The sequence below is a fragment of the Plecotus auritus genome (genome assembly GCF_963455305.1).
Source record: "Plecotus auritus genome assembly, chromosome: 9".
NCBI classification, from domain to species: domain Eukaryota; kingdom Metazoa; phylum Chordata; class Mammalia; order Chiroptera; family Vespertilionidae; genus Plecotus; species Plecotus auritus.
Window position 1 is genome coordinate 146,645,491 of NC_137783.1, and position 27,591 is coordinate 146,673,081.

Sequence of the window (27,591 nt, forward strand, 5' to 3'; positions counted from 1 at the left end):
GATTACTATGTATACGATTGCACGGATGAATATGAATAGGGTCATATGGTAATTCTTGAACCATTCAACAAATACTTATTGAGCAACTACTACATCCCAGGCATTGTTCCAGATGCTAAGGCTATAGCGATGAATAAAGCAAGCAAAAGCCTGCCTCCTGGAGACTACAAAATATTGAGGGAAGGAAGAAAATAAAATAATGTAGTAGAATGCGTAGTGGTGTTGATGGTGAGTTGATGCCATGGGAGAAAAATAATGCAAGGGATGTGACGGGGGAGAGCTTGGGAGTGGGCAGATACCGGTCAGGGAAGACCTCACTGGAAAGTGACATTTGTGAAAAGCCCTGAAGGAGGGAGCTAGGTGTGCAGGGACCCAGGAAGGAGCACTTCAGGAAAAGGAAGAAGTGGCAAGGTCCTGTGGCCACATCGTGCCTAGCATGTTTGAGAACTGCAAGGCTCCAGGGGGTGTGGCCAGAGATGTGGGGCTGTGGGGAGTGGCATGGGGCTTTGAGGCCCATTTAAAGACCTTCTCAGAGTGTAGTGCCGTGGGGGGGGGCGGGGGGGTTTACACAGGGTGTGGGCAGAGGAGGGCTTTGCATAGGGAAGTGGCATAATCAGGATTGGCCTCCAGGTTTTACAGGATCCTTCTCTTTGTTCTGTTGGGAATAGAGCACAAAGAAAGGAGCCGGGGGACCCGCTAGGCCAGTGGTCGGCAAACTCATTAGTCAACAGAGCGGCAAACCGCGGCTCGCGAGCCACATGTGGCTCACGAGCCGCAGTTTGCCAACCGCTGAGCTAGGCTATTGCAGGAAGCCCATGAGCAGTAATGGTCTCTTGCACCAGGTAGTATCAGGGACCACAGGAGATGGATAGGAAGATAGGAAGATGGAAATCGACTTCCTGGGGGAGGACCGGGCATTTCTGGGAGGAGTGGCCTGCTCTGTCCCATCCTGACCCTGCTTCTCAGGTGCCCTGACCCCGGGGATGCCCCGGCTCCCTGCCAGTCGCCTTGAGAAAGCCAGGAGGGCTCAGAAGGTCAAAGGCAGACTCTCTCTCCACATAAGATGAGAGCGACAGACATGCAGGGGAGCTGGAGCTGGCCTGGCTGGGGACGGCGGTGTTTCCAGGATTTTATCCCTTTGGCTGGGACCTGGTTTCACTGGGTCTTCTTCGGCTTTTGCAGTTGTCACATCCTTTCCCCGTGGACAGCTGCAGCTTAGGGCAGGAACCAGAGATCCCGAACAGCCTCTAAGAGGACGCCCTGGCTTCTCCACTGTGCAGGCTGGGTCTTCTTGGGGGGTGAGAGCGGGAACGGGGGGTGGGGAGAAATGTCCCCATTTAAGCCAGCCTGAACGGGGCAAGTACAGATTTACATAAATGATCATTCAAAGGGCATGTTATGATCATGAGAACACTCATAAATAATTCGGCAAAGGAATTTATAGAGATAACAAGAAAACAGAAAATCAGAATGCCCAGCGATATCAGGAGGGTGTCGTCATGGTAATCAGTATAAAACAGCCAATACTGAGTGGTTACTCCATATTCGTCAGCCCATGTAATCTTCGTTAGCAGCCCTGTAGAGGGGGTGATGTGGACTCTAGTTTACAGATGGGAACCCCTGCCCCCCCCCCACCGCTCCCCGCCCCCCCCCCCCCACACACACACACACACACACGCAGATTCAGTAACTGGCCCAGAATGATTCAGAGGTAGCTGATCTGTCCCCAAAGCCCCCTGCTCTTGGCCATGACTCCATAAGTTAACACTAAACAGCTTGCTTCCCTCCTACAATTTAAATGATTTAAGTCTTGGTGTTTACATTCAACTTTCTCATAAACTTGAGGATCACAGATAATCGCTGCCAAAACATTTCCACGGCAGGGAGAGTCCGCATCCCCGAGGGGGAGGGCTTCCCGGCCGTCTCTGACAGCCCGAGAGGCAGAGGCTGTCCAGAGTGATTAAGGCAGAGGAAGGTGCTAATCCATCACGGAGAGGCGCTTGCAGCCCAGGGGAATTCGTTCCTCTCCCCCTCCTCGGCTCTTTGTCTCTTTACCCTCCCTGCTGCCTCCCAGCCCTGCCAACAGGCCTGATGTATCCGCATCTCAATCACTGCCTCTTCCCCTGGAGACCAAGGCCTGGCCTTGGGCCCTGAGGCCTCCCGGAATAAATCAGTAAATTAAGGGGACGGGTGCAGGGGAAAGATCAAAAGAGAATGGGGTCCTCCCTGCTGCCCGATACCTATAATCTGCTGCTTACTCCATCCCGAAGACAGAAAAGGATCCTTGAAGGACGCTGCCCTCAGGGAAATGTAGGCGGACAAGGCCCCTCTCCAGCCCCAGAAATGAGCTCTGTGAAACCCAGCGGAGGGACGAACCAGCCCAAATCAGGAAGAATGTTTATCAGGAAGAATGTTTTTTCATAAAAAAGTCCATTTCGCCAAGTCCTGCTCTTTCTGCCCTTCGCACAGGCCAGAGGTAGAAGACAAGCGTGCATTCGCCAGACTTCTAGATCAAGAGCAGAGCAAGGAGAAAATTTCCATATGTTCTCGGTAATTTCAAAATGAGTTTTTTTCCATTTCAGGTGAAGAGACTGTTCCAAATGACCTGTTCTTTCAAGGGAAATAACTCTATTTTGATTCTTTATATCCCTTCCCCCCTCCCCCTTTTCTCTGCCCTCTGTCTCTTTTCCCATTTTTAATCTCCCTCTGCCAACAATGAGCATCTCCAGGGACTCCCCACTGGGGACCTCCTCGCTTCTCTTCATTGCACCGTGGTCACTTCTTTCCCCTCTGGAGGCTGGCCTGCCCATAGGCCTGGGCGGCAGAAACCAGGTGCTCTTTTTGCTCTGGCCACACAGCTCTCCGTTCAGGGCTCTGCTCCGGGAGGGTTTGCGATGCGGAGGGACAGGCTTCCCTCTGCCCTCCTGGCTTTGTCTGTTACCTGGGGTGCAAAGACTGTTCCCTTACCTAACAGCTGACCTCCTGCAGCTAATTCGTGCTGGACTGAATAGCCTGGATCAGGAAAAGCTTTGCAAAATGGCAATTAGTGATGGATTGCTTGTCGCTGCTCCCTAGGAGTGCTGACAGCAGGACCCGTGGTTTGTGGCTTATAGGCAAAACCGCAAACCGGTCCATCCCCTCTCAGACCGGGTCCTGGATGACTCTGATAGGCAAATCCTTCTAGGCAGGTGGGCTCACAGGCCCCAGGTCCTTTTCATCTTCCGCTCTGTCATCTCCTTCCTGTGGGGCTGGTTGAATAAAGGCTAATTCATTAACTACGGAAGGGCCCAGCATCTTTCTCACCTCTGATGATGACAACAGAGAGTCCGTTAATTGGTTTATTGAACTCTTGCCATGTGTCAGGCATTGCGCTCAGGGCTTTATGTGCATTTGACCTTTCAGCTGTTGCCATAACCACTAGAGAGAAGAAACCATCTCCATTTTACAGATGGAGAAACTGAGGTCTAGAGGTTGCATAACCTACCCAGGATCACAGTCCAACAGCTAGGTGATAGCAATCATTTCTTTCCCCAGAAGACATTGATTGAGCATCTGCTATGTGCCTGCCATTGCTTAGGTAACACCCCTGCCAGAAGGAGTTTGCCATGGAGGAGAGTGCTGGGCAGGGAACATCGAGGCAAATAAATAAACAGCAAGCTCTGGATAAGAGCTTCAGGAGGACTAAACGGGCACTCCCAGGGCACAGCGAGGATTCCCAGAGCTCTCTGAGGCTGGCAGGAGCAGGTAACATTACCCTGTAACCTGGGGCCTCCTCAGGCAGTCCGTCACCTGAAGGGCCCCAGCGCTTAGCACTGCACTTAGCACTGCGTTAGGAAACGATTATGTGCAAAGCACCTTGGCCTTGTTTTCTGGGAGGCAGAGCCAGAGCTGGCCCTGCAAGTGTTCCCATGGCGCTGGCACTCGGCCGGAGGAAATTGCATCTCCCCTCCCCGTGGGGGAACCAGCCCAGTGCCTCCCTGGGTGTTCACAGGCCTCACTCCGGAGTTAGTACTTAGTCTTGTTATCAGTGAAAGGAACCTGATGGGGAAGCCCTGGGTAATTTACAGTGGTTCTGACCTTCTGGTGACAGCGTCTGCTCTAGGTAGGCCAGGGAGGGGACAACCCAGAGGTTCTCGTTAGCAGCTATTACTGGTTTCCCCCTGAGATGGAGCCCCCGTCTCTTCCCGCCTGCCTCCCTGAGTCAGAGCTCCACAAATAGCTCCTCGGCGTGATTTCACTCCGGAAGCTCTCCACCGCCTGACTCAGGGCCGCTCTGGGCACCTCCCCCAGGGGAGGCTCTCACCTGCCCCCGCCCCGCCACCGCAGGGGGGAGGGGCTTGGGGAAGGGGAAATCCCTTACTGGGGCGAATAGAAAGCTGAGGAAGAACCTGCAGCCCCGCCTGGCTCTGCCTCAGGTGCCCTGGGCCTGCCACATCACTGGACATCTGAAAGGCAGGGCTGGCTTCAAATCGGGCACAGTTCCAATTTGGGAAGTAGAATACTCCACACATCTTCCAATACATGGTTAGCCAAACATACTGACCTGAAAAAACATCCACAAAATGTAGGATCCAGTGGTTAGGTGGAAAATAATGTTATTATGATCCTATCTGTAAAAAAAAAAAAAAACCCGACATGTTAAATATATGCACACAAAAAAAGACTATTGAAGAAAATATATACTGTATTAATAATAGTTATCTTTGGAGGTGAGATTGTAGGAAATGTTTTTTTATTCATTTTCCCTTTCTGGTTTTAGAATAATAATCATATGGAGAACAGACTGATGGTTGCCAGATGGGAAGAGGGCTGGGGGCTGAGCGAAAAGGGGGAGGGGGTTAGGAAGTACAAATTGCCAGTTATAAAAACAGTCCTGGGGTTGTGAAGTGCAGCGCGGGGAATACAGTCAATAATATTGTAATAACTGTATGGTACCAGGTGGGTACTAGACTTAGCTGGGGCGGGGGGGGGGGGGGACGGGAACCACTCTGTAAGTTATATGAAATGTCTGTGCCGTACACCTGAAACTAATATATGGAATGTCAACTGTAATTGAAAAACAATTTTTTAAATGAGCTAGGCGGGGGGTGGATTATAATTTACCTTTGTAATCTGGAGAAAGGAAAAAGAAAGATTTTGGGAAAAAATTCTAATGAACCAAGGCCAGTGTCCTAAAGGCTGTCAGCCTTGTTAAATGCCTAACGGCTACTCAGAGGTGGCCTTTAAATGCGTGAAGCAAATGGGGTGGATTACTCTTCCCCCAGCAGGTATCAGCTGCCTCCCTAGCCGAGGAAGGAGGAAGTCAGCTCCACAGGGTCTCCCCTCCTCGTGGGCCCCAGCTCACCTGTTTTCTTGGCCATTGCGTCTTTTAGACCCGGCACAGTGCCTGACCCCCCAGGAAGGGCTCAACAGAAGTTTTCTATTTTGAGTGGCTGTGTAAATGAGTAGATACGACGCCATCAAGTGTTACAAGTGCTGTGTCAGGGAAGTGTCTGCAGATTTCCATGGGGGATGAAGGGAATTAGGGAAGTCCACGTGATATTGCTGGGACATTCTTTTTTCTTTTAAGGACTTACTTATCCATATGTAATAATACTTAATCAGCCTTTTTATTTTAGAATAGTTTTGGATCTACAGAAAAGTGGCAAGAATTTGACAGCAAGTTCCCAAAGACCCCATGCCCAGATTTCCCTATCATCATCTTACATTTGTCACAACTCTTTAACTGATATTGAACTAGCATTCACACTTCGTTAGGATTTCCTTAGTTCTCACCTATGTCTGTCTGTCTGCCCAGGATCCTATGGAACGTTTAGCTGTCGTATCTCCTTAGGTTTCTCTTGGCTGTGACAGCTTCTCACGCCTCCATTGTTCTTGGTGAGCTTGATGTGTTGGCAGAGTACTTGCTGAGTGTGTGGTAGGATCGACTTCAGTTTGGGTTTGTCTGGGGAGTTTCTCGAGCTTATGTTGGGATTATGGGTTTCGGAGAGGAAATCCACAGAGGTCAGGTGCCCTTCTCACCTGGCCAAGGTCACGTTTGCCCGGCTTCTTTACCGGAAAGATAACTCTCCCCCACCTCCCACCCCCTTCTGGCCCTTCCCTTCCTTACTGAACTCCTATGGATGAAGTCACTTTGCACATCCCAAACGTCAGGGAAAGGAAGTTATGCTCACCTCCCTGAAGGGGGATGCATCTACGTAAATTAGTTGGGATTATTTTGTATGAAAGATTTGATTGGTTATTCAATCAGTTCATCATCATTCATCACATGGACACAGGGACATTTATTTTATACTTTGGGTTATAATCCAGTACTTGCTATTTATTTTATGGCTCAAATTGCTCCAGCTTGGGCCGTTGAGAGCTCTTTAAGTTGACCTCTGCATCCTTTGCCATGCCCCATCGTTTGGGGTTGTTTTTTTGTGTGTGTTGTTGTTGTTTTTGGTTGTTGTTTTTTTTTTAACACTCTCTCACTTTTGGGCACCACAGCATGCTCATCTTGTATATTCCTGCCCCATCTCTGGAATCTGCCATTTCTCCAAGGGGCTCTGGGTCCATTTATGGGAGAATGATGTTGGAAACCAGACCTGGGCCTGAGACATGCTCATTGCTGCTAGGGTATCCAGGACATTCCTTTTGCAAGAAAATTTTCAGAAACTAGGGAAAGAAGAGCCAAATATATACTAAAGTTCTGTGATAAAAATAGGAGGGAAGGGGCTAGAAGAGGCAGTCAAATCAACAGCTTTAGGTGGACACCACGCAGCGGGGGTGGTGGTGTAAACAGTCCAATAAATGGCCACAGATGCTTTAGGGAGGGAGTTATCATCCAGGGGTCCTGAGGGGACAGGCTTCCCCATCATCCATGCACTAGACCTTCCCTGTCCACCCTGCGGCTCCAGGGACCATTCTTAGCCTGTCCTGTGTTCCAGGCACTGTCCTAGGCTCTCACTGGGCCCTCACAGCACCCTCTAAGGCACTATAGGTATTGGTGGCCCATTTTACTGCAGAAAGGCCCAGGACTTGTCTGGCAGCCCTGGTGAGTGGCTGGCCCGGCATTGAAACCTCAGTGTGGCCCTCGGACTCTCCTTCACTGATCTGTGCTGCCCTTGGTGTGGTCTGAGACCTTGTGAGCTCCGAATGCAGGAGTGGACTATGGTGTCCCCAGGTTCACAGGCCCACCTTCTCCTTTCTCTGATCAGAATGGTCGTCACAGGGAAATGTAAAAGCTGTGTGTGTGTGTGTGTGTGTGTGTGTGTGTGTGTGTGTGTATGTGTCAGGGCTGGGGGGTAAATATGGAGAATGGGGTGTGACTATTGGGTACAGGGTTTCTTTGGGGGGGGGGTGAAGAAAATATTCTGGAATTAAATAGTGGTTATGGTTTCACAATTCTGTGAATACACTAAACACCTCTGAACCGTACATTTTCAAAGGGTGAGCTTTATGACATGTGACTTACATACATCTCAATGTAAAAGCACACCAACATTGACCTATACATGCTGGGCCCGGGTTCCCTACCGCGGAGCAGGGAAGGGTGTGGCTCCGCTGCTTACCAGCTGTGTGATCTCGGGCAAGCTGCTCACCTCCGCGGTGCCAGCGTTCTTCCGGTAAAATAGGACACCATCACCTCCCAGAGTCCTGGGGACACTTTGCTCTGACCCCAGGCTCCTTCTCCGAGTCCTCCTCTCGCCTGCTCACTAAGGAGGCGGTTGGTTTCGCTTACCATTACCATGGGGCAGCCCCTCCATTAAAACCGCCCCTTCCAGAGACTGGGCTCCCGGGTGGAGGACCCAGGGACCTGCCAAGCCATTTCCAGTGTTTACTTGAAATAAAAATCAAATCGGCGGTGGCTTCTTCTAAATCTTGTGGTTAATGGAAATGTCACGGGGCTTCTGAGCTCAAAGCACTCGTGTAGCACATGTGTTTATTTTTCAGACGGACACTTTCTTCTCCGTTTCCTTCTCCCACTCGCCTCCTCTTCTCTGTCGCCCTCTCTTTCTTTTCAAGGCAAGGGAGGAGGAGCACTGGGGGCCAGCAGGGTGGGCTCTGCGGTCTGCAAACCCAGGATGGAGTCCGAGCTGTTGTTTACAGTCTTCCTGGGACCCTGCAGGCCACACTTCCGCGCTCTATCCTCTGGACCAGGACCAGGACCAGGACCAGGACCAGGACCGCGCCGGGGAGGGCTGGGCTGGGCTGGGCTGGGCGGCCAGACGGACACGCCTTCCCTCTCTCTGTTCTGCTCTAATGTCTGCGTCAGAGCAGCCAGCGCCCGGCTGGCCTCGGCCCTGGGACGTCTGCCCTCCCAGCCGCCGTCTCCTAATTCCCCGTGCGGTTGAAGGAGACTGTGTCCCACATACGTTTGTTTTTTGTTGTGTGTTTTTTTTTTTCTTGTAATGCCATCTGAAGCCAAAGCCATGATTTTGGTTTGCTTTAATATTGAGAGTGTCCAGTTTTTACAAAGGCTTAAAGCTCAAAGACGTGTGTTTTCTGAACATGGTTTTTCCTACTTACTAAGCATCTACCGAGTTCACGGAACTGGAGAGATAAGATGACAGTTAGAGCTTCTGCTCTTCATAAGCTGATCATCTAGGGCAGCCTTGGGCAAACTACGGCCCGCGGGCCGGATCCGGCTGTTCTATCCGGTTCTCTTGCTCTCCCCTCCGCTCCTTTACTTTGAATTTATATTAGTTCACACAAACACTCCATCCATGCTTTTGTTCCGGCCCTCCGGTCCAGTTTAAGAACCCATTGTGGCCCTCGAGTCAAAAAGTTTGCCCACCCCTGATCTAGGGAGAGGTTGTCGGTAGCACTGACCGTTCCCTCTTGGAGCCCGGGTACCCGGGAGAGGAGCGGAGGCCAGGTGTTTGACCACAGTGAGCCTATGGGGACATGGCACAGACAGGAGCACCCTCTGTGCCCGGCGCTGCCCTGAGCTCACATCTGTGTTGTCTCCGTTGAGCGTCACTCTTGCTCTCTGGAGTAGGTGTTATCCCCATTTATAGAGCTCCGCCTATAGACTGAGGCTGAGAGAAGGTGTCCCGTGGCCGAGGCCACACAGCAAGTAATGGAGGAGCCCGCTGATGCTCACCATCGCTGCACTGCGGTCAGAGGAGCCACTGGGGAGAAGGTGGGGACCCGTCACTGGGCAGAAAGAGGAGGGACAAAGATGGGGGAGACACCAGGGTTGCAGCTGCAATCATGAGCCTTTCAGAATTCAGAAAGCTGGGGGCGGGGGGACCATCCTCTTTACTTCCAAAGCAGTCGGGATAGACATATACACCACACAGTCCAGGGCTGTGCGTGAGGCCCAGGCTCCAGGTTTAAGGGGTGGAGCCAGGACCAGTGAGGAACCTGTGACGGAGGTGGGGCCCCCACGGAGGGACGGTGGGGTAGGCTTACTGGTATGGACACAGGATGGGGGGTAGAAGCTGCAACATGACGGCATTGAATTAAATAAGAACTTTCTAGCAGTCGGAGCCACACATGGGCCCTCTTACGGGGAAGTGAGTGCATGCTCAATGGGACTGTGCCCTCAGATAGCCACGTCAGGTGGTGTGCGGAGGGTCGGAGCCCCGATCAGAGGTGCCGTGTGTACCGGGGAGGGGGGGGGGAAGGGGTTAATATAGATAACACAGGGCAGCGGATTAAAGATGGGCCGTGGGTGCAGAGTGCGATTGGAGGCTGTGTGGGTTCTGCAGTCCTTCCAGCCTTGGCTGCATTAATACACGGTGTGGTGTGTTCTGCTCGTGTCCTTGGGGGCAGGGTAGGGGAGGTTATCTGTGTGCATTTGAATAAAGCCCTAGGATGGAGACGTTAGCTTCTGAACCTTAGCCAAGAAGGTTAAAAGGTTTTGATTCTTTCTCACCTTCACCATCTGCCAGGCAACTCGAGGGGTGGACGGTCAGATCTCCGAGGTGACATATTGCTTCCGCCTGGGTGTAATTTGGGGCATGCTGACTGGTCAGTGATTCGGGTAATGAGACATGCTGGGGAGTGAGAGACCACTTTTTTGTGCACCGCGCTCACCCAGCCTCCACCTGCCAGGCACGACCCCCCACAGGGGCATCCCTGCACAGCAGAAGTGACGGTTCTGAGAGCTAGACCCAGACAGAGGCCACCCAGGCAGAAACACCCCCTGGAAAATAAGGTTAATCTGCCCAAGGCATGAGAGTGTGTGTGAGTGTGTGTTTGTGTGAGTGTGTGTGTGTGTGTTGTGTGTGTGAGTGTGCGTGTGTGTGTGTATGAGTGTGTGTGTGAGTGTGTGTGTGTGAGAGTGTGTGTGAGTGTGTGTGTGTGCATGAGTGTGTGTGTGTTTGTGTGTGTGAGTGTGCGTGAGTGTGTGAGTGTGTATGAGTGTGCGTGAGTATGTGTGTGTTTGTGTGTGTGTGAGTGTGTGTGTGTGTGTGCGTGTGTGAGTGTATGCATGTGAGTGTGTGTGTGAGTGTGCGTGTGAGTGTGTGTGTGTGTGTAGGGGGAGGTTGCACTGGCAGCAGCCTCTGCATACAGTGATGATTGAGGGGTGAATGTAAATAGAACTGGGTGCTTCAAATAAAGAAGTGAGAAAAGGATGAGGGAGCGGAGGATTTCGCGGTGGCAGCGAGCCTTCCCCTCTGTCATGTGCAGCTCAGATCCAAGGAAGATGCAGCCCAGCTGTCTTGGAAGGACATCCCCTGTCTGCTCTCGTCTGGCCTGCTGCCCGCGGCCTTCGATCGGGGAGGGGGCCCGGGCAGGGGCTCTGCCCCAACAGGCTGATTCAGTGTTTCCACTGGGTCGCAACGCGGTCTCGGTGGGCAGATCACACGCCAGCCTCGTAAACTCACTCTCTGCTTGTCCGTGTGACATTTACAGCCCTATGGGGAGCTGGCTCTTTAATGAGCCTAATTTGAGACTATAAGTAGGAGTTTGTAAAACAAACAGCGAGGGGATCCGGCCAAAGCCCGGAGTTGCCGTGTAAGCACACAGGGTCACATCCAGCTCTGCAGGCAGACGGAGGCAAAGGAGAAGCCTCCCCCGGGGCCCGTGGAGACTGAGCCAGAGACCTTCCCGGTTTGGTTGTGGGAAGCCTGGAGGGGCCTGGCTTTTGCCTGGGCGGGAAGGACTTCTCTGGGCCTGGCCTGTGGGCAAGGCCAGGGCAAGGCGGCAGTAATGGGAGTTGCCTGGCCCACAGCCAGCCCCGCTCCCCGAGGCCTGTGATGGAGAGGCTGTAATCCAGACACCTGTGAGGAAACCCCCACATCTTCCTGTAGCTCTAATTCCATTCTGGGGAGACCTGGTTTTCAAGTTAAGGATGAGACAGGACACTGCTGTTACAGGGCCTTCCTTGTCAAGGTCACCTCTCTAACAGGCCCCAGGTGGAAGATGGGGTTCCTCACCTCCCACGTGATGCTTAGGGCTTGCTTTGAGGGGTGGGATGAGAGGGTGGGCTCTGTAACCTACCCTCTCATCCCATTGCCCATAACGGGGCTGCACCACGGTGAGGGAGCCTGGGGAAGGCGGTTCACGTCACATAAGCTTTCCGGGCAGGATGCGAGCTGTCAGGCAGGTAGGAGAGGCGATGGCCCTGGGTAGGCCACTGAGTGCGTCAGCACCGTTTCAAGCCTCCAGTGACGTTTCCTGGATCTTAGCAGAGAAAGGTCATGGCGTCCTTCAAGATCCTGGGAGTGACGCAGCGAGGTTCGGACTGTCCCCATCCTGGGAACGAGTGTACTGCGGGCACCTCCTTTCTGTCAGTGAGCCTCCTTCTCCCCTTCAACTCCCCCCCGTGCTGGGTGATGTCGCTCAGCCATGAGATGACCGGGGGACCGCTGGCATCTCGTAATCTGTAAGGTCCCATCGGGGTTCTCAGAGGAAGCGGGGCGTTCTGACACATCCTGTTATTTTCCCTCCCTTGCCCATGAAGCACGCCCTCTCTTCAGACTCCTTCCAAACTCCTAGCACCTTCTGCAGGCTCCTCCTCCAGCGTTGGTCAAGGTTGCGTTTTAATTCTGTGCATGTTCTCCTCCCCTCTGGAGCAGGCTCCTGGGCCTTACCTCTACATCCCTGGCTCCGCGCTCCAGGTAACTAATGAACGTGCGACGAACCCTTGGCGAAGGGAATGAATGATGGGAACTGCAGTGAGAAAATTCCCGTAGCCTACTCAGAGACGTGTTGCGAGTTTGACGCCATCAGTCAACCTTGACACAGAGGGTCCCAGGCCTTGGAGGATGTGTTCTCTGTGTATCGGGTTTGCTAACTGCCCCCCTCTGTGTGGCAGGCGGGTACGCGTCAGTGTGTGCCGTGTGAGTTACGAAGGGGGTGATACCACCTCTGGGCCCCGGTGTCCTCAGTGCACTCAGTGCTGGGGTGTGTATTCTGGCCCAGAACTCGAGGCACAAGTTGTACACCCGCCCCCCGTCCCCCTCTTCCGGGTGAGTTCCCTCTTGGAGCCCGATAGATGGAAATCTGCTGACTGCTTCAAGTTGACCCAATTTTATTTTTTATTTTATTTTATTTTTTTTTAATATTTTATTGATTTTTTACAGAGAGGAAGGAAGAGGGATAGAGAGCTAGAAACATCAATGGGAGAGAAACATCGATCAGCTGCCTCCTGCACAGCCCCTACTGGGGATGTGCCCGCAACCAAGGTACATGCATGCCCTTGACCGGAATCGAACCTGGGACCCTTGAGTCCGCAGGCCGACGCTCTATCCACTGAGCCAAACCAGTTAGGGCAAGTTGACCCAATTTTAAAGGTGGTCAAACATGGCTTCCACTTATTTAGGCTTAAGAATGATCTCTTAATGAGTTTTCGTTCCAAAACACATAATCTGCTACGTCTGTCTTTGATGTGTAAGTGCTTCGTGCTAAGCGAAAAGGAATGAGCAGCGTTATTGAAATGAGAGCCACGCGGCGGCCTGGGTGGGTTTGGGACTGTGAGATCCACAGCAAAGAGGGAGGTGTGACCGCCTCAGTGGGCTCTGTAGCCTACCCCCCACTCCCTTCCCACACGGCTGCCTGGCTCCTCTGTCTAAATGTATGCACGACCCTGTCTCTCAGCTGCTTAAGCCCCTGCGGTGGGTCCTCATTGCCCCCAGAACAGAGTCCCAGCCCCTTAGATGCTGTGACTGGCACCGTCCATCCTGGTCCCTCCCGGGAAGCCTGTCAGGCTCCACCCATCACTCAGAGCTTCTCCTCTCAGTCCCTGCAGGAACCTTCCTTGGCCACTGAGCCCAGGTGGTCTGGCTCAGAGACCCTTCCCTTTGTACTGACCCTCTCGTAGTCCGTGCAATGTTGAGTTGGCTGGTGTGCTGTCTGTCACGAGATTGCAGACATCACGTTCATGCCCCCAGAGCACAGCCACTTCTGGTACATTATTAGGTCATCCAAATTAACAGCCATTGAGTAAATGAGTGAGTAAATGGATGAATGACCCATCTGTGCTGAGTAAAGCATGGCTGTTGTTGTTGTTTTTAACTGATTTCAGAGAGGAACGGAGAGGGAGAGAGAGAGAGAAACTTCAATGATGAGAGAGAACCACCCATCGACCACCTCCTGCATGCCCCCAACTGGGGACCAAGCCTGCAACCCTGGGCATGCGCCCCTGACTGGAATCGATCCCAGGACCCTTCAGTCTACAGGCTGACACTCTGTCCACTGAGCCAAACCAGCCAGGGCCAGCATGATTCTTTACCAGCATAGACCACAGTGGCCTTTAGGAAAACAAGAGGGTAGCTTGGCCTTGGGTCCATCTGTCCCTCCTGATGCTGATAAGTAACTTTATAGGGTACCAATGGCTTTATCCCACAGCCACTGGCCCCAGGACTCAGCACGGCCATTTAAAGGACAGTTCCACTTACTCCATGCTTTCTGTGTGTCGGATATTTTGCCAAATGCTTACTTTTAATCCTCAGTCCTCTCAATCAGGAGCTATTATTAGGCACAAAGACACAGATGAGCAAATTTTGGCTCAGCGAGGGTAAGAAACTCATCCAAGGTCTCACAACTTGTAAGAGGCAAAGCTTCATGTTGAACCCTCACCCCTCTGACTGATGCTGTTAAATCATCTGGAGAATCTGATGGTCAGAGCCCTTTGAGGTGGAAACCGAAGGCGTCAGGCACAGGTTCTCTTTGCTAGAAGGGCCCCAGCACTGTGCCGTTCCGGCTAATGCGTTCATGTTCTGTTAATAGACACCTAGGCCATCTGCCCTAGACCGTGTGACACTCGTATCTTTTTTAAATAAAAAACCCCAAGGAGTTCCTTGTGCTCCTTGTGGGTGCCTGGGCTCATGGACCCCCCTCCTGCCCTCTGGGCTGGCAGTTTGCCCACTACTTAGTTTTTTCTTGCCAGCAGCCCTGCTCCCAAGCCTGGGGTGCAGCTCAGGAGTCACGCCCAGCACGAGCTCGGCTTCCTCTCCCACCTCCTGGCCCCCCTGTGCTCCCGCTCCAGTGTTGGCTGTGGGAGGCTCCTTTTCTGTGGATGGTGATTCCGGCCGTGCGGCGTGAGAATTTCCCCCGCCCTACCTGTTCTCGGATCCCAGCACGTGGCAGACGCAGCGGCCACTGCAGGGGTCGGAGGTGCAGGTGGCCGCGTGGCTGCGTCATGATCACACGGTCTCGGTGCAGTGAGCACACAGCTGGGCCCAGAGTTGGCAAGGTGCCACGGGAAGTCCCACTGCTGATGCAGCCCCGAGCCACCCTGAGTCAGCCCCACCTGCCAGGTGAAGGGCTGCCTCTCAGAAGGGCCAGTTCTTCGCATGAGGCATGGGACAAAAATCTCACCTCCTGGTTAGCAAGGTAGAATGGTTTCTGCCCGGGTTTCTGCCAAAGAATTACCCTTGTCCCTTATCTTATTTTTTAGTAGTATTTCTATAAAACAATCAGATTTTCCTTATTTGCTTTTTATTTGCTTCCATGAGCCTGCAGTAGTTGTAACAATGCTTTTACTTTTATTAAAACACATTTTTCATTTGTATTGAGACATAGTTGACATATAGCACTGTAGAAGTTTAAGGTGGACAGCATAAGAACTTGACTTTCATAAATCATTATTTAATCAGTAGAAAACAGGATGAAGAATAATGGAGGGGAAAGCTCATCTAAAATTCTCCCATGAGAAATAGCTATCTTTTATGTTCCATGAATTCCCATTCTGGGCTCTTTACAAGTAAGTAGATTATAGTGGGTTGTTGTGTGGGTTTTTTTAACATTCCCTTTTTTATATATATAAAAATTTAATTTCCAGTAACTAATTACCTGCCTTACTAGAAATTGTGGACATTCCTTTGCTCTGAAGAAACATCCTATCACTCTCTTCTTCCTCTAAATACATCATTCCTATCCCCCCATTTCCCTTACCATAATCACTTTTACTACACCAATATAGCTCACTCACTTACAAAGGTTAGGAAGCATAGTAGTTCAAAACCTTTTTCTAATGCTGGCACCGAGGGAAGCACTCTTACCTTGTGGCTGTGCATTGGTGGGGAAAAGCCCAATATTTTAGGATGATGACTTTAACTCCCCATCTATCTCCATGCTTACATCTTCCATTTACTCTGTGTGTGTAAGTGTGTGAGAGTGTGTGTGTGTGAGTGTGTGTGTGTGTGTGTGTGTGTGTGTGTGTGTGTGTTTGGAATGTGTTGCCTTTGTACCATAGTGGTTCAAGGTTGCCCTTGGCTCACAGGAATCACTGTGTGCGCGCGCACACACACACCCCCTGCAAGTTGAGGATGACATTTGACAAAGGACCATAGTCACATGGTGGATTTTTCTTCTTTTAAGAGGCAGCAGTTCAACGACGCTCGCTTCCTGGGTCGCTCATATTCCCGATGTGTTACAGCAGTACTTTGGAAAGAGGCCACCAGAATCTGTTCTAAGCCCCTTGGAGATCTTTTCCCGCGGGAAAGCGCTCAGTAGTGTGCCGTGTGCCTCCTGCTCCTCGCTGCCCAGTGTTGTGACCGTGGCTGGCTTTTCCAGTGTTCACCTGCAGGTGTAATTTCCTGACATTGACCTGCTTGGTTACTCTGGCTTCATTTTACTCTCTCGCAGGGAGAAATGGCAGTGAGCACACTGTGTTTTATTCATATTTCTTTCTTCAGAAAAATAAGCGGCAATCTGTGATCCCTACTAGTTTGTTCTTCTGCAGGCCCCGTACTCACCCTTGACTGACATGTACTTTCGTTAAACAAATCACCAAATGCCACGGACCCAGCATTTGTAGTGGGGATTCAGGAGTCACCCCCCCCACCCCCCCACGCACACACACACTTTGTTGGGCTGCTATACAGTGTTTCATGGCCTCCATCCGCCCTCTAAATCCTTACCTTGCTTGGAGCCCCTTGAGAATTAGGAGAGCCAGCCTTGAGGTCAGAGGTCAGAGGGGCTGCCAGTGGAGGGGAAAGAGGCAGCCCCGAGACCAGCTCCCCAAGCAGGTCCACCCCCATCAGGCCCGAGATGGCCAAGGACTCAAAGGGAGGTGAAGCCCAGCCCAGGGTACGTGGTGAGGCTTGCCTTCTCCCGCCTTTTTAAAGAGAACTGGGGTGCTGGCTGTGAGCATGTTGCCTTTGCAACCGCCCTGGGCTCCCTGGCCGTCATAGATGTGCATTGCTACTTCCTGTTTCCTGGTGAGCGCTCGGCCCCGGGGCCTGACTTAACTGAAGACCACCTTTGGCGCACGGTCTTTCTGATCGCCGCCAGGGTGAGGTGTCACCCAGAGCTCGATTGTGTTTGCTTCCCACTTCCTGGCCTTCAAGAAGGGGGAAGTGCAGCGCTCATTGGACTCGGGGTGGGGGTGGGGGTAGGGGTGAAGGAAGTGTTCTGTCCCTGGGCTCAAATAGGGGAAGCCCCATGGGAGGGGCAGTGTGGTGCAGAGATTACCATTGTGGACCCCAGTGTCGGACAGGGTGTGTCCTTTGCTAGCTTTGTGCCTTAGCCCATCTAAACCTCAGCGTCCCTCGTTGGTAAATAGGGCAGCAATATACCAGCTACCAGCTAATAGTAATAGTAATAAAACCACTGCTGTGGTCTTTGTGGCCACTCAAATGCCAGTTCCTTCATTCCTGGCATAGAATACTACTGAGTGTGTGCTAACCCCTCTCCATTCATTATGAACCCGCACTTAAAACCTGCTTCCCAATCTCAATTTAGATCCCACCCCACCCTTCTCCCTTCCTCCCAACATTTTCTCCTCACTTGAACTCTTGGGTCTCACAGTAGGGTGGTCCCATGCTCTATTATTATAATTTTTAATGTATTTTTATTGATTTCAGAGAGGAATGGAGAGGGAGAGAGAGATAAAAACACCAATGAGAACAGAGAATCATTGATGGGCTCCTCCTGCACGCCCCACACTGGGCATCGAGCCCACAACCCGGGCAAGTGCCCTGACCGGAAATTGAACCCTGACCTCCTGGTTCATAGGTCGACGCTCAACCACTGAGCCACGCCGGCTGTGCTCGATGATTCTTGATGAATCATTTTTACGTGGATGATTGACAGCTCACCAGTCAGGCATATTTCATTCCACTTCCAGGCTTTTCTTATTTCCTTCATCTCCCCCTTGTCTCAACACCCTCCCCGCAACACACACACACCCCAACTTCTCTGGATTTAGAATCTCAGGAGAAATTCCATTCAGTGAGGTTGTTTGAGAATCAACAGCCCTTCTCTTTCACTTGGGTCTCTCTGAATAATATCTGTGCTTTAAGTTTTCAGCACTTTGTATGACTAACGTACAGCTGAGCATTAAACGTACTATATATAAAATTCCAGATCAGAGACTGGAAACGCTTTTTTTTAAAAAAAAATTAAGAGTTGGATTGTGTGGGCTACTTGAAAGCCGTTCAGTGGGGCAGTATAATTTTTATTTTCCGAAGCTTATGGGTTGAACCCCGCCCAGGCTTCCAGCTCCTAAGAAAACTGGCAGGAGACGCCCCCAAGTTTCCTCACCAGGGCCATAAAGGGGTAATCCTCTGCATCCCGGTTGCATCCTAAGGAAGCAGGAGGCTGGCGGTGGCCTTTGCTGTCCTCACAAATGAGGTTCCCTGAGCTGGGGGGAGGGGGGTGTCCGGTGGGGGTTGCGGGGCGCCGGGGGGGGGGGGGGGACAGAGGTGGGAGAGGTTGCTAGCCGTGCAGGTTTGCACAGGTAGCTGGGCCCACAGTAGTCACAGTGGCCCAAAGAGAACAGAGCCGGTGATGGTATGTTGAGTTGAAGGGACAGTTATGTTACAGTCTTGATGGCTTTTGATGGCTGCTCAGGAAAGCTGAACTATAAATCGATCCAGTTTTCACAAAAAAAAATATTTTCTTTACATTTAAAATTGTGTGCGAGTGGCGGGGGGGGGGGGGGGGGGCGGGGCGTGTTATAGCTGGGGGGAAATTAAACCATAGGAAAAGGTAATAACGAGATCTGGCCTATTGGTTCCTGTTGTTGACACCTCAGAAGGAAAATGATGGGATGAAGGGGGGGCGGGGTGGAGGGGTAGACGTTAGAGCTAGAGCACACAGAGGAGCCAGGGGGAGAGTGGGGTCCCCATGCGGCAGAAGGCTTGAGAAGCCATCGAGGCAGCCCCCATGCTGAACAGAGGAGAGAAGGAAGCACGCCTGTCCGTTGCTAGGGCTTTCGGGCTAAGCCCTGCTTCGGAAAACCTTTGCACTCGAAGTCCGGTTTGTCAGCCCCGTGTGCAGTCCATCTGCCTCTGGCTGGGTGCTGGCTTGGAGAAGCCAGCGCCTCTACAAGCTGAAACCCAGGTTGAATTCCTGGTTGGCAACCACCAGCAAGAAGGCGGGGTTCCCAGGGTTCTGCACAGCGGGTCCCCATCTAACTCACTGGCGCCCCCTCTGGGCGCTGGTGGAGAATCGCCCGGATTGTTGATTTTCCAAGCCCAGAGCTGGAGCCGAGCCCAGGGGCCAAGGCTGGGAAAGCAGCTCCGAGAAACGCCGTCAGGTGTGCACAGGTTTCCCCGCTTACTGGCTACCTGGGCGGTGCTGGGGATTTCCCCGTTTACTGGCAGAATTATTTTCATTTCTAAATTTCAGAGAAAGAAATGAGAGTGGCATCTATGCTTAACTGTGGAAAGGAGTTTGAGCTTCTTCCTCTGAGCAGTGGGGAAGGCCTGGAAGAGGGCGAGCTCCAGGGGCAGGTGACCGGAGGGAGGAAAGGATGGCAGGGGCGGGCGAGGCAGGAGTCAGGCGGGGAGGCCGCCACAGCAGCCAGGGGGGCAGACGGGGCTGGGGCACAGCAGGGACAGGTACTTGGTGGAACTGTAAGGGAGTAAAGAGCAAGACTTGGTTGATTGGGTGCGTGGGAGCAGGGAGGGAGTTGATACGGGTGATGACTCACGGGTCTGTCATTGGACAGCTGGGCGGATGTGGCGCTGCACTCGCTGGCTGCGCTCGGAGAGGCATGGGCCGTGGAGGAGGCAGCGCTTTGGGGAATGAGATAATAGGTTCCCAGATTCAAGGGTTGGGCAGCCAGGCTGAAGAAAACGGAGTGACAGAAGAGGATGGTTCTGTGTCCACAGTGGGAAATGGAGAGGCGTTGGGCGCAGTCGGGGCACACTGGGGCGGCACGCTGTTTCCACGGAAAGGCTGGGTTTGGGGAGGAGGCAGAGGGTGGCTGGGCGTGCTCGCTGCCCACACTTGGGACTCCATCTCACTGTCCTGACCTGGGATGCGTGTGGGGTTCTCTGTAACTTACACAGCCCAGCGGGGCTTGGTTGGGGGTGTCCGTTTTGACTAATAAAGGGGTCGAGGGAAACATTCCAGCATGCTTTCTTTTTCATCATGACTAAAATAAGCAGTTGTTTTTTTTTTCCTAGGGGTTTTACTAAATAGAAAAAAAAGGCCCTTCCTTTCTTTCTTTTCCTTTTCTTTTTTCTTGCAATCTCTTTTTACAATGACTTTGCCCTGGGTCCGTATCACACAGCTGGAAATTTGTGGGGGGCAAAGAAGGCCTCAAGGTGTTAAGAAAATTTAAAGCAAATATCTTCCATCTCCAGTGAGAACTTCTGAGGAGCAGGCTTATATGGGAGAGAAAAGAATTCCAATTGACGTAAAAAACAAAACAAAACAAAAAAACACGCTTTCTTACGGAGCGGGTTTGAAGACAAGCTGTGGAACTGCTTGTAGAAAGAACAGAGGCAGTAGGAAGACAGCCTTCTCTCTCTCAAGTTTCAGGGGAGATCTCCAGGGACCTTGGCCGGAGATGCCTGGGGACCCATTAGAAGGAAAGTCATATTTCTGGGTCTTCAAATTTATCAAACCAAGGCCCAAACAGAACCCCTCGGTTTTTTTTTTTTAAATATATTTTATTGATTTTTTACAGAGAGGAAGGGAGAGGGATAGAGAGTTAGAAACATCGATAAGAGAGAGACATCCATCAGCTGCCTCCTGCACACTCGCTACTGGGTATGTGCCCACAACCAAGGTACATGCCCCTGACCGGAATCAAACCTGGGACCCTTGAGTCCACAGGGCGACGCTCTATCCACTGAGCCAAACCGGTTAGGGCCAGAACCCCTCTCTTTGCAAATATTCTAGTGCAGTTTAACTAAAGGACATGGAGGCCAAAGAGTAGCATGTCGTTTTATTTCAGAAATCAAGAGATTGACATTTTAGCCCCAGGTCAGTTTCTGACTCTCAATAACTTCGGGCAAGTCACTTAACTTTGGGGGACCTTGGATTTCTCCTCTGTAAGATGGGTAGGATGGGTACCTCACAAAGTCTTGGGGGATTCTATGTGATCATGCAAGTAATTTATCACAGTGCCTGGCATAGAGTCAGCCCTCAATAGCAGTTAACATTATTGAGGACAAGACTGTCAACCATGATGACTGCCCTACCAACCTCGCTGGAGGAATAAGTTACTCGAGGAATAAAGCACTTTGAGGAAGTGCTTTGAAGCCTCTTAAGAGCAAAAGGTACTATGCCTAAGTGGTGATGTTATCAATTATTATTATTAATAATCGGTTCATAATTACTGTTGCCACAGTATTAAGTGAGAATCCCCGTGGGTGGGTGATGACTGGGAACATGGGAACTATTATTAATGGAGCTGCCAGCTCCTGTTACTAGATCCATTGACATAACATTTCTCTCTGGGAATCCTTTGACAAATCAGCTGAATTTCCTATCCCTTTGCTGTAAACCCTGCAAATGTGATCCACATGTCCCCTGTGTGGTTTCTGGAGATTAATAACAGAGAGGAGCGGAGGAGCCCGCCCGCCCGCCCGGGACAGAGCTGTGTGGGAGCCCTCCTGTGTCCGGGCTGTCCGTGGGGTTAGCTCAGGGTGTGCGTGTGCGTGATGTTCTCCCTGGTTCGCTTGTTTGAATGCTCCCAGCTTTTCCTAACGGGCACTCAGCTGCCCGGGAGAGTTTCTGCTTTGGAGTAGGGCAGGGGGAACCCAGTCATGCCCCCCTCCACCGCCCACGGGAAACAGCTCTGAGGAGGTGCTTTGCCAAGTCAGTGAGCCGGATGTGATGGGAGGGACCGCTGCCATCCAAAGGGGCAAAGGGAGATGGGCAGTGCCTAGCTGCAGTGAGGCAGCAAGGAGGGCAGGGAGCCGGGTCAAGGGAAGGGCAGGCTGGGAGGGCAGGGCTGACCGGCGGCTGAACCGAAGAGTGGCCAGGATCTGGGTGAGGGGGAGGCCTGCCATGTTGCGTTTGACCCAGGAAAGAAACACACGGGGCTCAGCACGGGGGTTTCTGCGGGTGAAACGGGCAGTAATAACACAGCGGTGTTGCCACATGCACAGGCCACCGAGTCGGGGCGGCCGTAGGAGAGCTGGGAGGTGTGCTCCTTGGATCTGGGGCTGAGTGTGCATGACCTAGAGTCGGTCAGACCCAGGTTCGAATCCCAGCTCTGCTACTTAGTTGACAAGTTATTCAATTCTCTGGACGTCAGTCTCCCGGTGTGTAACATGGAGACAGCAGTGCCTACCCGGTTGAAAGGAAAATGAGAGAGTGAGCAAAGCCTGCATCTCTGAGCCACACGCTGTCCCAGTGTCCACACGCAGCAACTCAGTTCCCCTTCAGGGCCACCCTGCCAGCTGCGCACGTTCCTCGTCCCTAGTTAACACAGGAGGGGTCGGAGGCGCAGAGAAATGAGGTAACTTGCCGGCGATCACGCCGCCGGGTTTAGTGACAGAGCCCAGCTCCGCGGCCCTGTCTCCACTGCTCTCCTGCACGCCCCGCGGCCGTCGTCATGCGTTTCTGTGGGTTTAGGATAGGGAATTCTAACGCACATCTGGCCACATCCCGGGGGCCTCCAATTATCTCAAGGAATTTGAAGACATTTTCTCAAAACTGACTGATTAAATTCCTGTGGGTATTTTCCTTAAAAAAAAAAAAAATCAGGGTGGGTGGACAAAGAGGCATTGATCAAAGGAACAGCCGTCACTAAACGTTGGGAATGTGTGTGACCGCGTGCTCTTAGGAACCCACATGTAGTTTTAAGCCAGGCTGATTTCGCTTGTCTGGTGCTTTCTAAGAAGCCACACTTTGGGAGGGGAGCCGGCAGCATCTTTCTCCGTGGTTTCTCCCAGGGCCTCTCGTGGCTTGAAGAAGGAAGGGGGGCAGCCCAGGAGGTGAGAGGCTGGGCCGTGCTGCCCGTTAGGCCGCCAGGTGGAGGCTGACCCTGACACAGCCATCCCCTGAGCTCCGGGAAGACAGAGCCAGGCCTCCTGGTCACCCCAGCACCCTGAAAGTCGCACCGCAGCGGGGCCGGGCGAGGCACCCTGTAAATGTTCAGTGAGTGCGGAAGTGAAGGAGTGAATGGGTTCTTGCGTGGCCCACCCGCCTCCGTAGGCCATTCCTTGTGCAGCTCCCCGTCTCCACTTGGCTCAGCGCCACCTGCGAGCCGGCCACTCCTCGCCCTGGCCCTGCAGCGCTGTCCACGGTGAGAGTCGGCCGTCCCCAAGTGGAGCCTTGACATTTGCCACTGACGCCGCTCTGCCAAGAGCTTCGCTTCCCCGAGGTGACCTGTCTGTCTTGTTTCCCCCACAGGTGTCCTCTCCCTCCCGGCGTACTTCAGCCCCTACAACGGCGGGTCCCTGGGCCAGGACGAGCGCGCCGATGCCTACGCGCAGCTGGAGCTCCGGACCCTGGAGCAGTCCCTCCTGGCCACCTGCGTGGGGAGCATCTCCGAGCTGAGTACGTGTGGCACCCCCTCTAGCTGGCTGTTGGGGAGAAGGCGAGGATGAGGCTGGCTTCTGGGTTCTGGCCTCCTCTGTCTTCCCTGGAAGCTCGATCCTCCCGGGCCAGAGGTCGCACACAGGTGGCCCACAGTCCCGTGTGGCTTGGCGGCATGTGGCCTTCGTCGCACACAGATGATCTGGGAACACCGGGCTCCACTCCTGCGTGGCAGCGACGGGGGAGGGGCTGTGGGCAGCGAAGCGGACATGTGTCCCCTATGTGGTCACGTACCTCGTTACTCCAGAGTTGGCCTGTTTCACTCATTTATTTTACCTGCCTGCCCCCAAAGTAGTGAGTTTACCACCAGTATTGTTTTTAAAGGAAAGCGCCCCTTAAACCTCAACGTGGAAAAGGGAAAATAAAAACAGAGCCGCTCTGGGAGAAGGAGGGCACCCCAGCCCTGCAGCAGCCCTGGCCCCGCCAGGACCTCAGGGCTCTGCAGTCAAGGTCACTGCCCAGTTATGTGAGAAATCAAACAGCACATTCTTCGTCCTTCCTTCTCCCTCGCTGTGTCCTGAGGCCACGACCACCCGGCGGCAGCCACACACCCAGGGGCCCGAGCACGCAGGCTGGAACAGATGGCGCTTCACTCAGCCTTTTCTATTTATAATTTCTTGGAGTTTTCTGGCCCCTGAACAGGGAACGACAAACCTTTCTATTGCTTGAGGACGCAGCTTCCTCCCTTCTTTCTTCCTCCCCTTCCCAGGACAGGAAACAAAGGTGCCTGGTTCCAGGTCACAGAGCAGATCAGTACTTGGGACTGGGAGGGAAAGCCAGACGTCCGCTCTCTGTCTCCTGGGGGACGGCAGGATGGCCACCTGGGTCCCCTGCCCCCCCACCCCGAGGGACGTGCAGGGAGCGGGCTCGGTGTGTTTGGTAAACTCTCCTGCCCCGAGAGCAGTGAGGGATGCACTCAGCCTTCAGACCATCGGAAGGCATCTTGGTTTTATTTTGCATCTTGAATACTGAGTACCTACTGTGTGCAAGGCACCACATGATCTCATGGACTCCTCAGAGCGGCTCAGCAAGGTGTGTCCCGGTGAGGAAACTGAGGCTCAGAGGAGAAAAGTGATTCCCCAAGTCAGGCAGCCAAAGGAATCAGGGTGTGGGCTCGACTCCTGATGCGCCTGCTGTTAGCAGAGCTCTTTCACGTGGGACGGTGGGCTCCCTGGACGTGGCTCGCGGCCCTGCCACCGGCATTCGGGCAGCTGACGTCGAGGCTGGGCCCTGAGCCTTTGTCCTTCCCCATGCGGCCTCTGTCCATTGCCGTCCACAGCCAGGCCAGGGGGGCACTCAGAAATTTCCCTCAGGAGAAGGGAGACAGAGTCCTATTGGTCCTGCCTTCTAAAACTCTCTCAGATCGTAGTTTTCCCCTTTCACCCCCTCCGCCGCTACCAACTCAGCCCCAACCGGGGCCGTTGAAAACACAGATTGGATTATGTTACCCATCTGCTCAGCATCCCCTCCGTGCCCACTATGGCTTCCGGCTCACTCAGTGAAATCTAATATCCTCGCTGCAGCCCACGATGGAATATTTGATCTGGCTTTATCTAGATGACCGGGCTCCAGCCACCCCAGCCTCGTGGCCACGTACATCGCACCCCAGGGCCTTTGCACTCGCTGTTCCCTGTGCCTGTGACCTTTCCCCCTAAATACCCTGCAAGTCTCTGCCCAAATGGCACCTTATTAGGCCTTCCCTGAGCACCCCGCATGGGTGAGCACCCACTCTCATTCCTCTGTCTTTCCTCTTACGGCTTTGGTTTTTTCAAAGCCTTGATCGCCCCTTGACGTTTATCATCTATTCCCATGTAAATACTTCTCCCTCCCTGTGTCCTGAGGCCACGACCTGTCAGCTTCATCTGACCTGTCAGCTTCATGAGAATAGAGACTCTGCTTTATCCCCTGCTGTCCTGCAGCCCCGTGATTGGAGCAGTACCAGATGCCAGGGGTGTGTGTGTGTGTGTGTGTGTGTGTGTGTGTGTGTGTGCGTGTGTGCGCACGTGCACATGCATTAGGAGCGGTCCACATCCTGGCCCAGCCACTCCTCAGGGCAAAGGGAAGAAGCAGCCCCGTAGCCTCTTTTCACCGACACCCGAACAGTGTGTGTCGTGCACCCCGTTGCCCGCACCCCCTTGCTCTGAAACCAGGGTTTTTGCTCATCCCACTGTGAAGGAGGGAGGAGACAAGGTGGAGGCAGATACTGCAATTTTTCTCTCCGAGACTAAAGGACTTAATGAGGTTAGTGATACTTGGCACCGAGCACCTTGTACCTAAAACCTTACCCCAGGTTTAACAGGCATCAGCTCCCTGCCCTTTGCCAAGCCCAGCCTGCCAGGTAGGTCAAGGCTTCTTTCTTGCATCAGGTCCAGATGCACGGGAACTTGGGCACCTGTGTGTTCCTCTGTCCCTCTCTACCCATGAAAATGTCCATGCGGGGGAATAAGACAGAAACAAAACAAAACCCCTCTTTTTAAAGGCAGCCAGATGGAGGAGTCTGCTGATCCAGACTCTGCTGGCTTTATTGGTTTTATGGGATGGCACATAATGAGGGTGGGCAGACCGGAGTGAAACCTGTGGCACCCCCGATCGAGGCTCTCTGGTGAGCAGCGAGAGTGGGCTTTTCATGCCCGGTGGGTGTTTCTGGGCTTCAGACCGAGGTTTCATCAGGCTTAGGAGCAAGTGATTCTCAAGTACAAGAATTTTCCAGAAGCAGCTCCCAGTATCCAATCTGGGCCAAGGCTTCTCATACTAGCCGGGGGTTTTATCCACCCTGCCCCCACGCGGCAGACTGAAACTGTAATAAAACACAATAAAAATAAATGTCCAGAAAAGTAAACTAAAAGACATGCAAAACGCAAGCCAATTTTTTTATTTATTGTTAGATTAGATAGACATTGCTATGGAGTTGTTGTTGTTTTGAAATGTCTGAAATTTCTGAAATTAACTTGTCGTGACCCAGTAACAGTTTGCAGACCTGTGGCCGTTTGCAGACCGCACGTCAGACGGCAATGGCACAGCAGCCAAGGGCAAGTGGTTGGAGCACAAGGCCCCCGGTTCAAGGCCTGGCTGGTTCACTGGCTCGCTGTGCAACTGGGACAAATCATTGCACTTCTGTGAGCCTGTTTCCTCGTCTGTAAAACAGAAATACCTCCCTTAAGGGTGGTTGTAAAGACTGAAGGAGATTTTCTCTCTTTTCGTGTCTATCGCGAAGCCGAGAAAATCTAAGGTGGCCGGTAGGAACCCTCTGGGAGTACAGCCAAAGCGAGCGGCTTTCGTTGGCCATAATGAGGGGTGCAGAGCAGTGTGCGTCTTTAGATGCCTGATCGGGATTGTCTGGTGGTTGAGAGAGACTGATGGCATGTCGCTGGGCTTGGAGCCAAGAAGTCCAGGGACCCACCTCCTGTTGCCATTCTGCTGTCTCCATGGCCTTCCCGAACCTCCCGAGGGCCTCCCTGTTCCAGTTAGGGCAGTGGTCGGCAAACTCATTCGTCAACAGAGCCAAATATCAACAGTACAACGGTTGAAATTTCTTTGGAGAGCCAAATTTTTTAAACTTAAACTTCTTCTAACGCCACTTCTTCAAAATAGACTTGCCCAGGCCATGGTATTTTGTGGAAGAGCCACACTCAAGGGGCCAAAGAGCCGCATGTGGCTCGCGAGCCGCAGTTTGCCGACCCCGGAGTTAGGGAGCCCTTCTGAGGCGCTCCCATTTCTTTCTGGATTTTTTTTTTTTTTTTGGCCTGCATTCTGGCTGGAATTGTGTTGCCAGAGGGTTCTCCACCAGTTACAAGAGAACAATCAGAAATGTAATTAATGATGACGACTTCCACCTTGTCTGCCTTGGAAATGATATCTCCACAAGATTTCTCTTGGAGGCAGACCACAGGCTCCGTGCCTTCCCCTCCTCTGGGCCCTGTGGTCCTGCCAGAAGTGCGGGCATTTGGGCCCGGGGAGGCGGGAGCCAGGTTTCAGCTCACTGCAGCCGACTCAGCTGGTACAACGAGCTGTGCTGAGGCGGCTGCGGGGTGGGGGGTGTCGGTGCCGGTTTCTGCCACCCAGGAGCCCGAGGGCAGGGCTGGGAGCTGGCATTTCAGGACCCGGCCGCCTGTCCTGGGAAATGTGGGGCAGCGCTTGACTGCAGACAGAGGTCCTGGAAGGAAGAAAACCACAGGAACGGCCTGCAGAATCGAGGGATGAGAGGAATAGGCCAGTAATCACAATGGTGTTGTATTAAACCTTTGTCAAGTACTTACTCTGTGCCGAGCAGGATGTGGCGTGCTTTCCACCTATTTATTTATTGGGATCCGCACAATTTAGAGGTTAGCTGTGATGATTCCCATTTTACAGATGAGGAAACCAAAGCTCTGATCAGTAACGTGTATAAGATGGGAAGTAGCAGAGCCCTGAGCTGATGCTGCGATC

The 27,591-nt window shown here is 52.7% G+C and overlaps 1 protein-coding gene across 1 annotated transcript in view; it reads left to right on the plus strand.

Annotated features, from left to right (window-relative positions):
• The window catches only part of ABTB2 (ankyrin repeat and BTB domain containing 2), a 146,241-nt gene that overhangs the window by 86,674 nt on the left and 31,976 nt on the right, over positions 1–27,591 (plus strand). Inside the window, exon 2 of the mRNA XM_080688102.1 lies at positions 22,981–23,127. Coding sequence (XP_080544228.1) covers positions 22,981–23,127 — 147 coding nt within the window. The remainder of the gene's footprint in view (positions 1–22,980; positions 23,128–27,591) is intronic.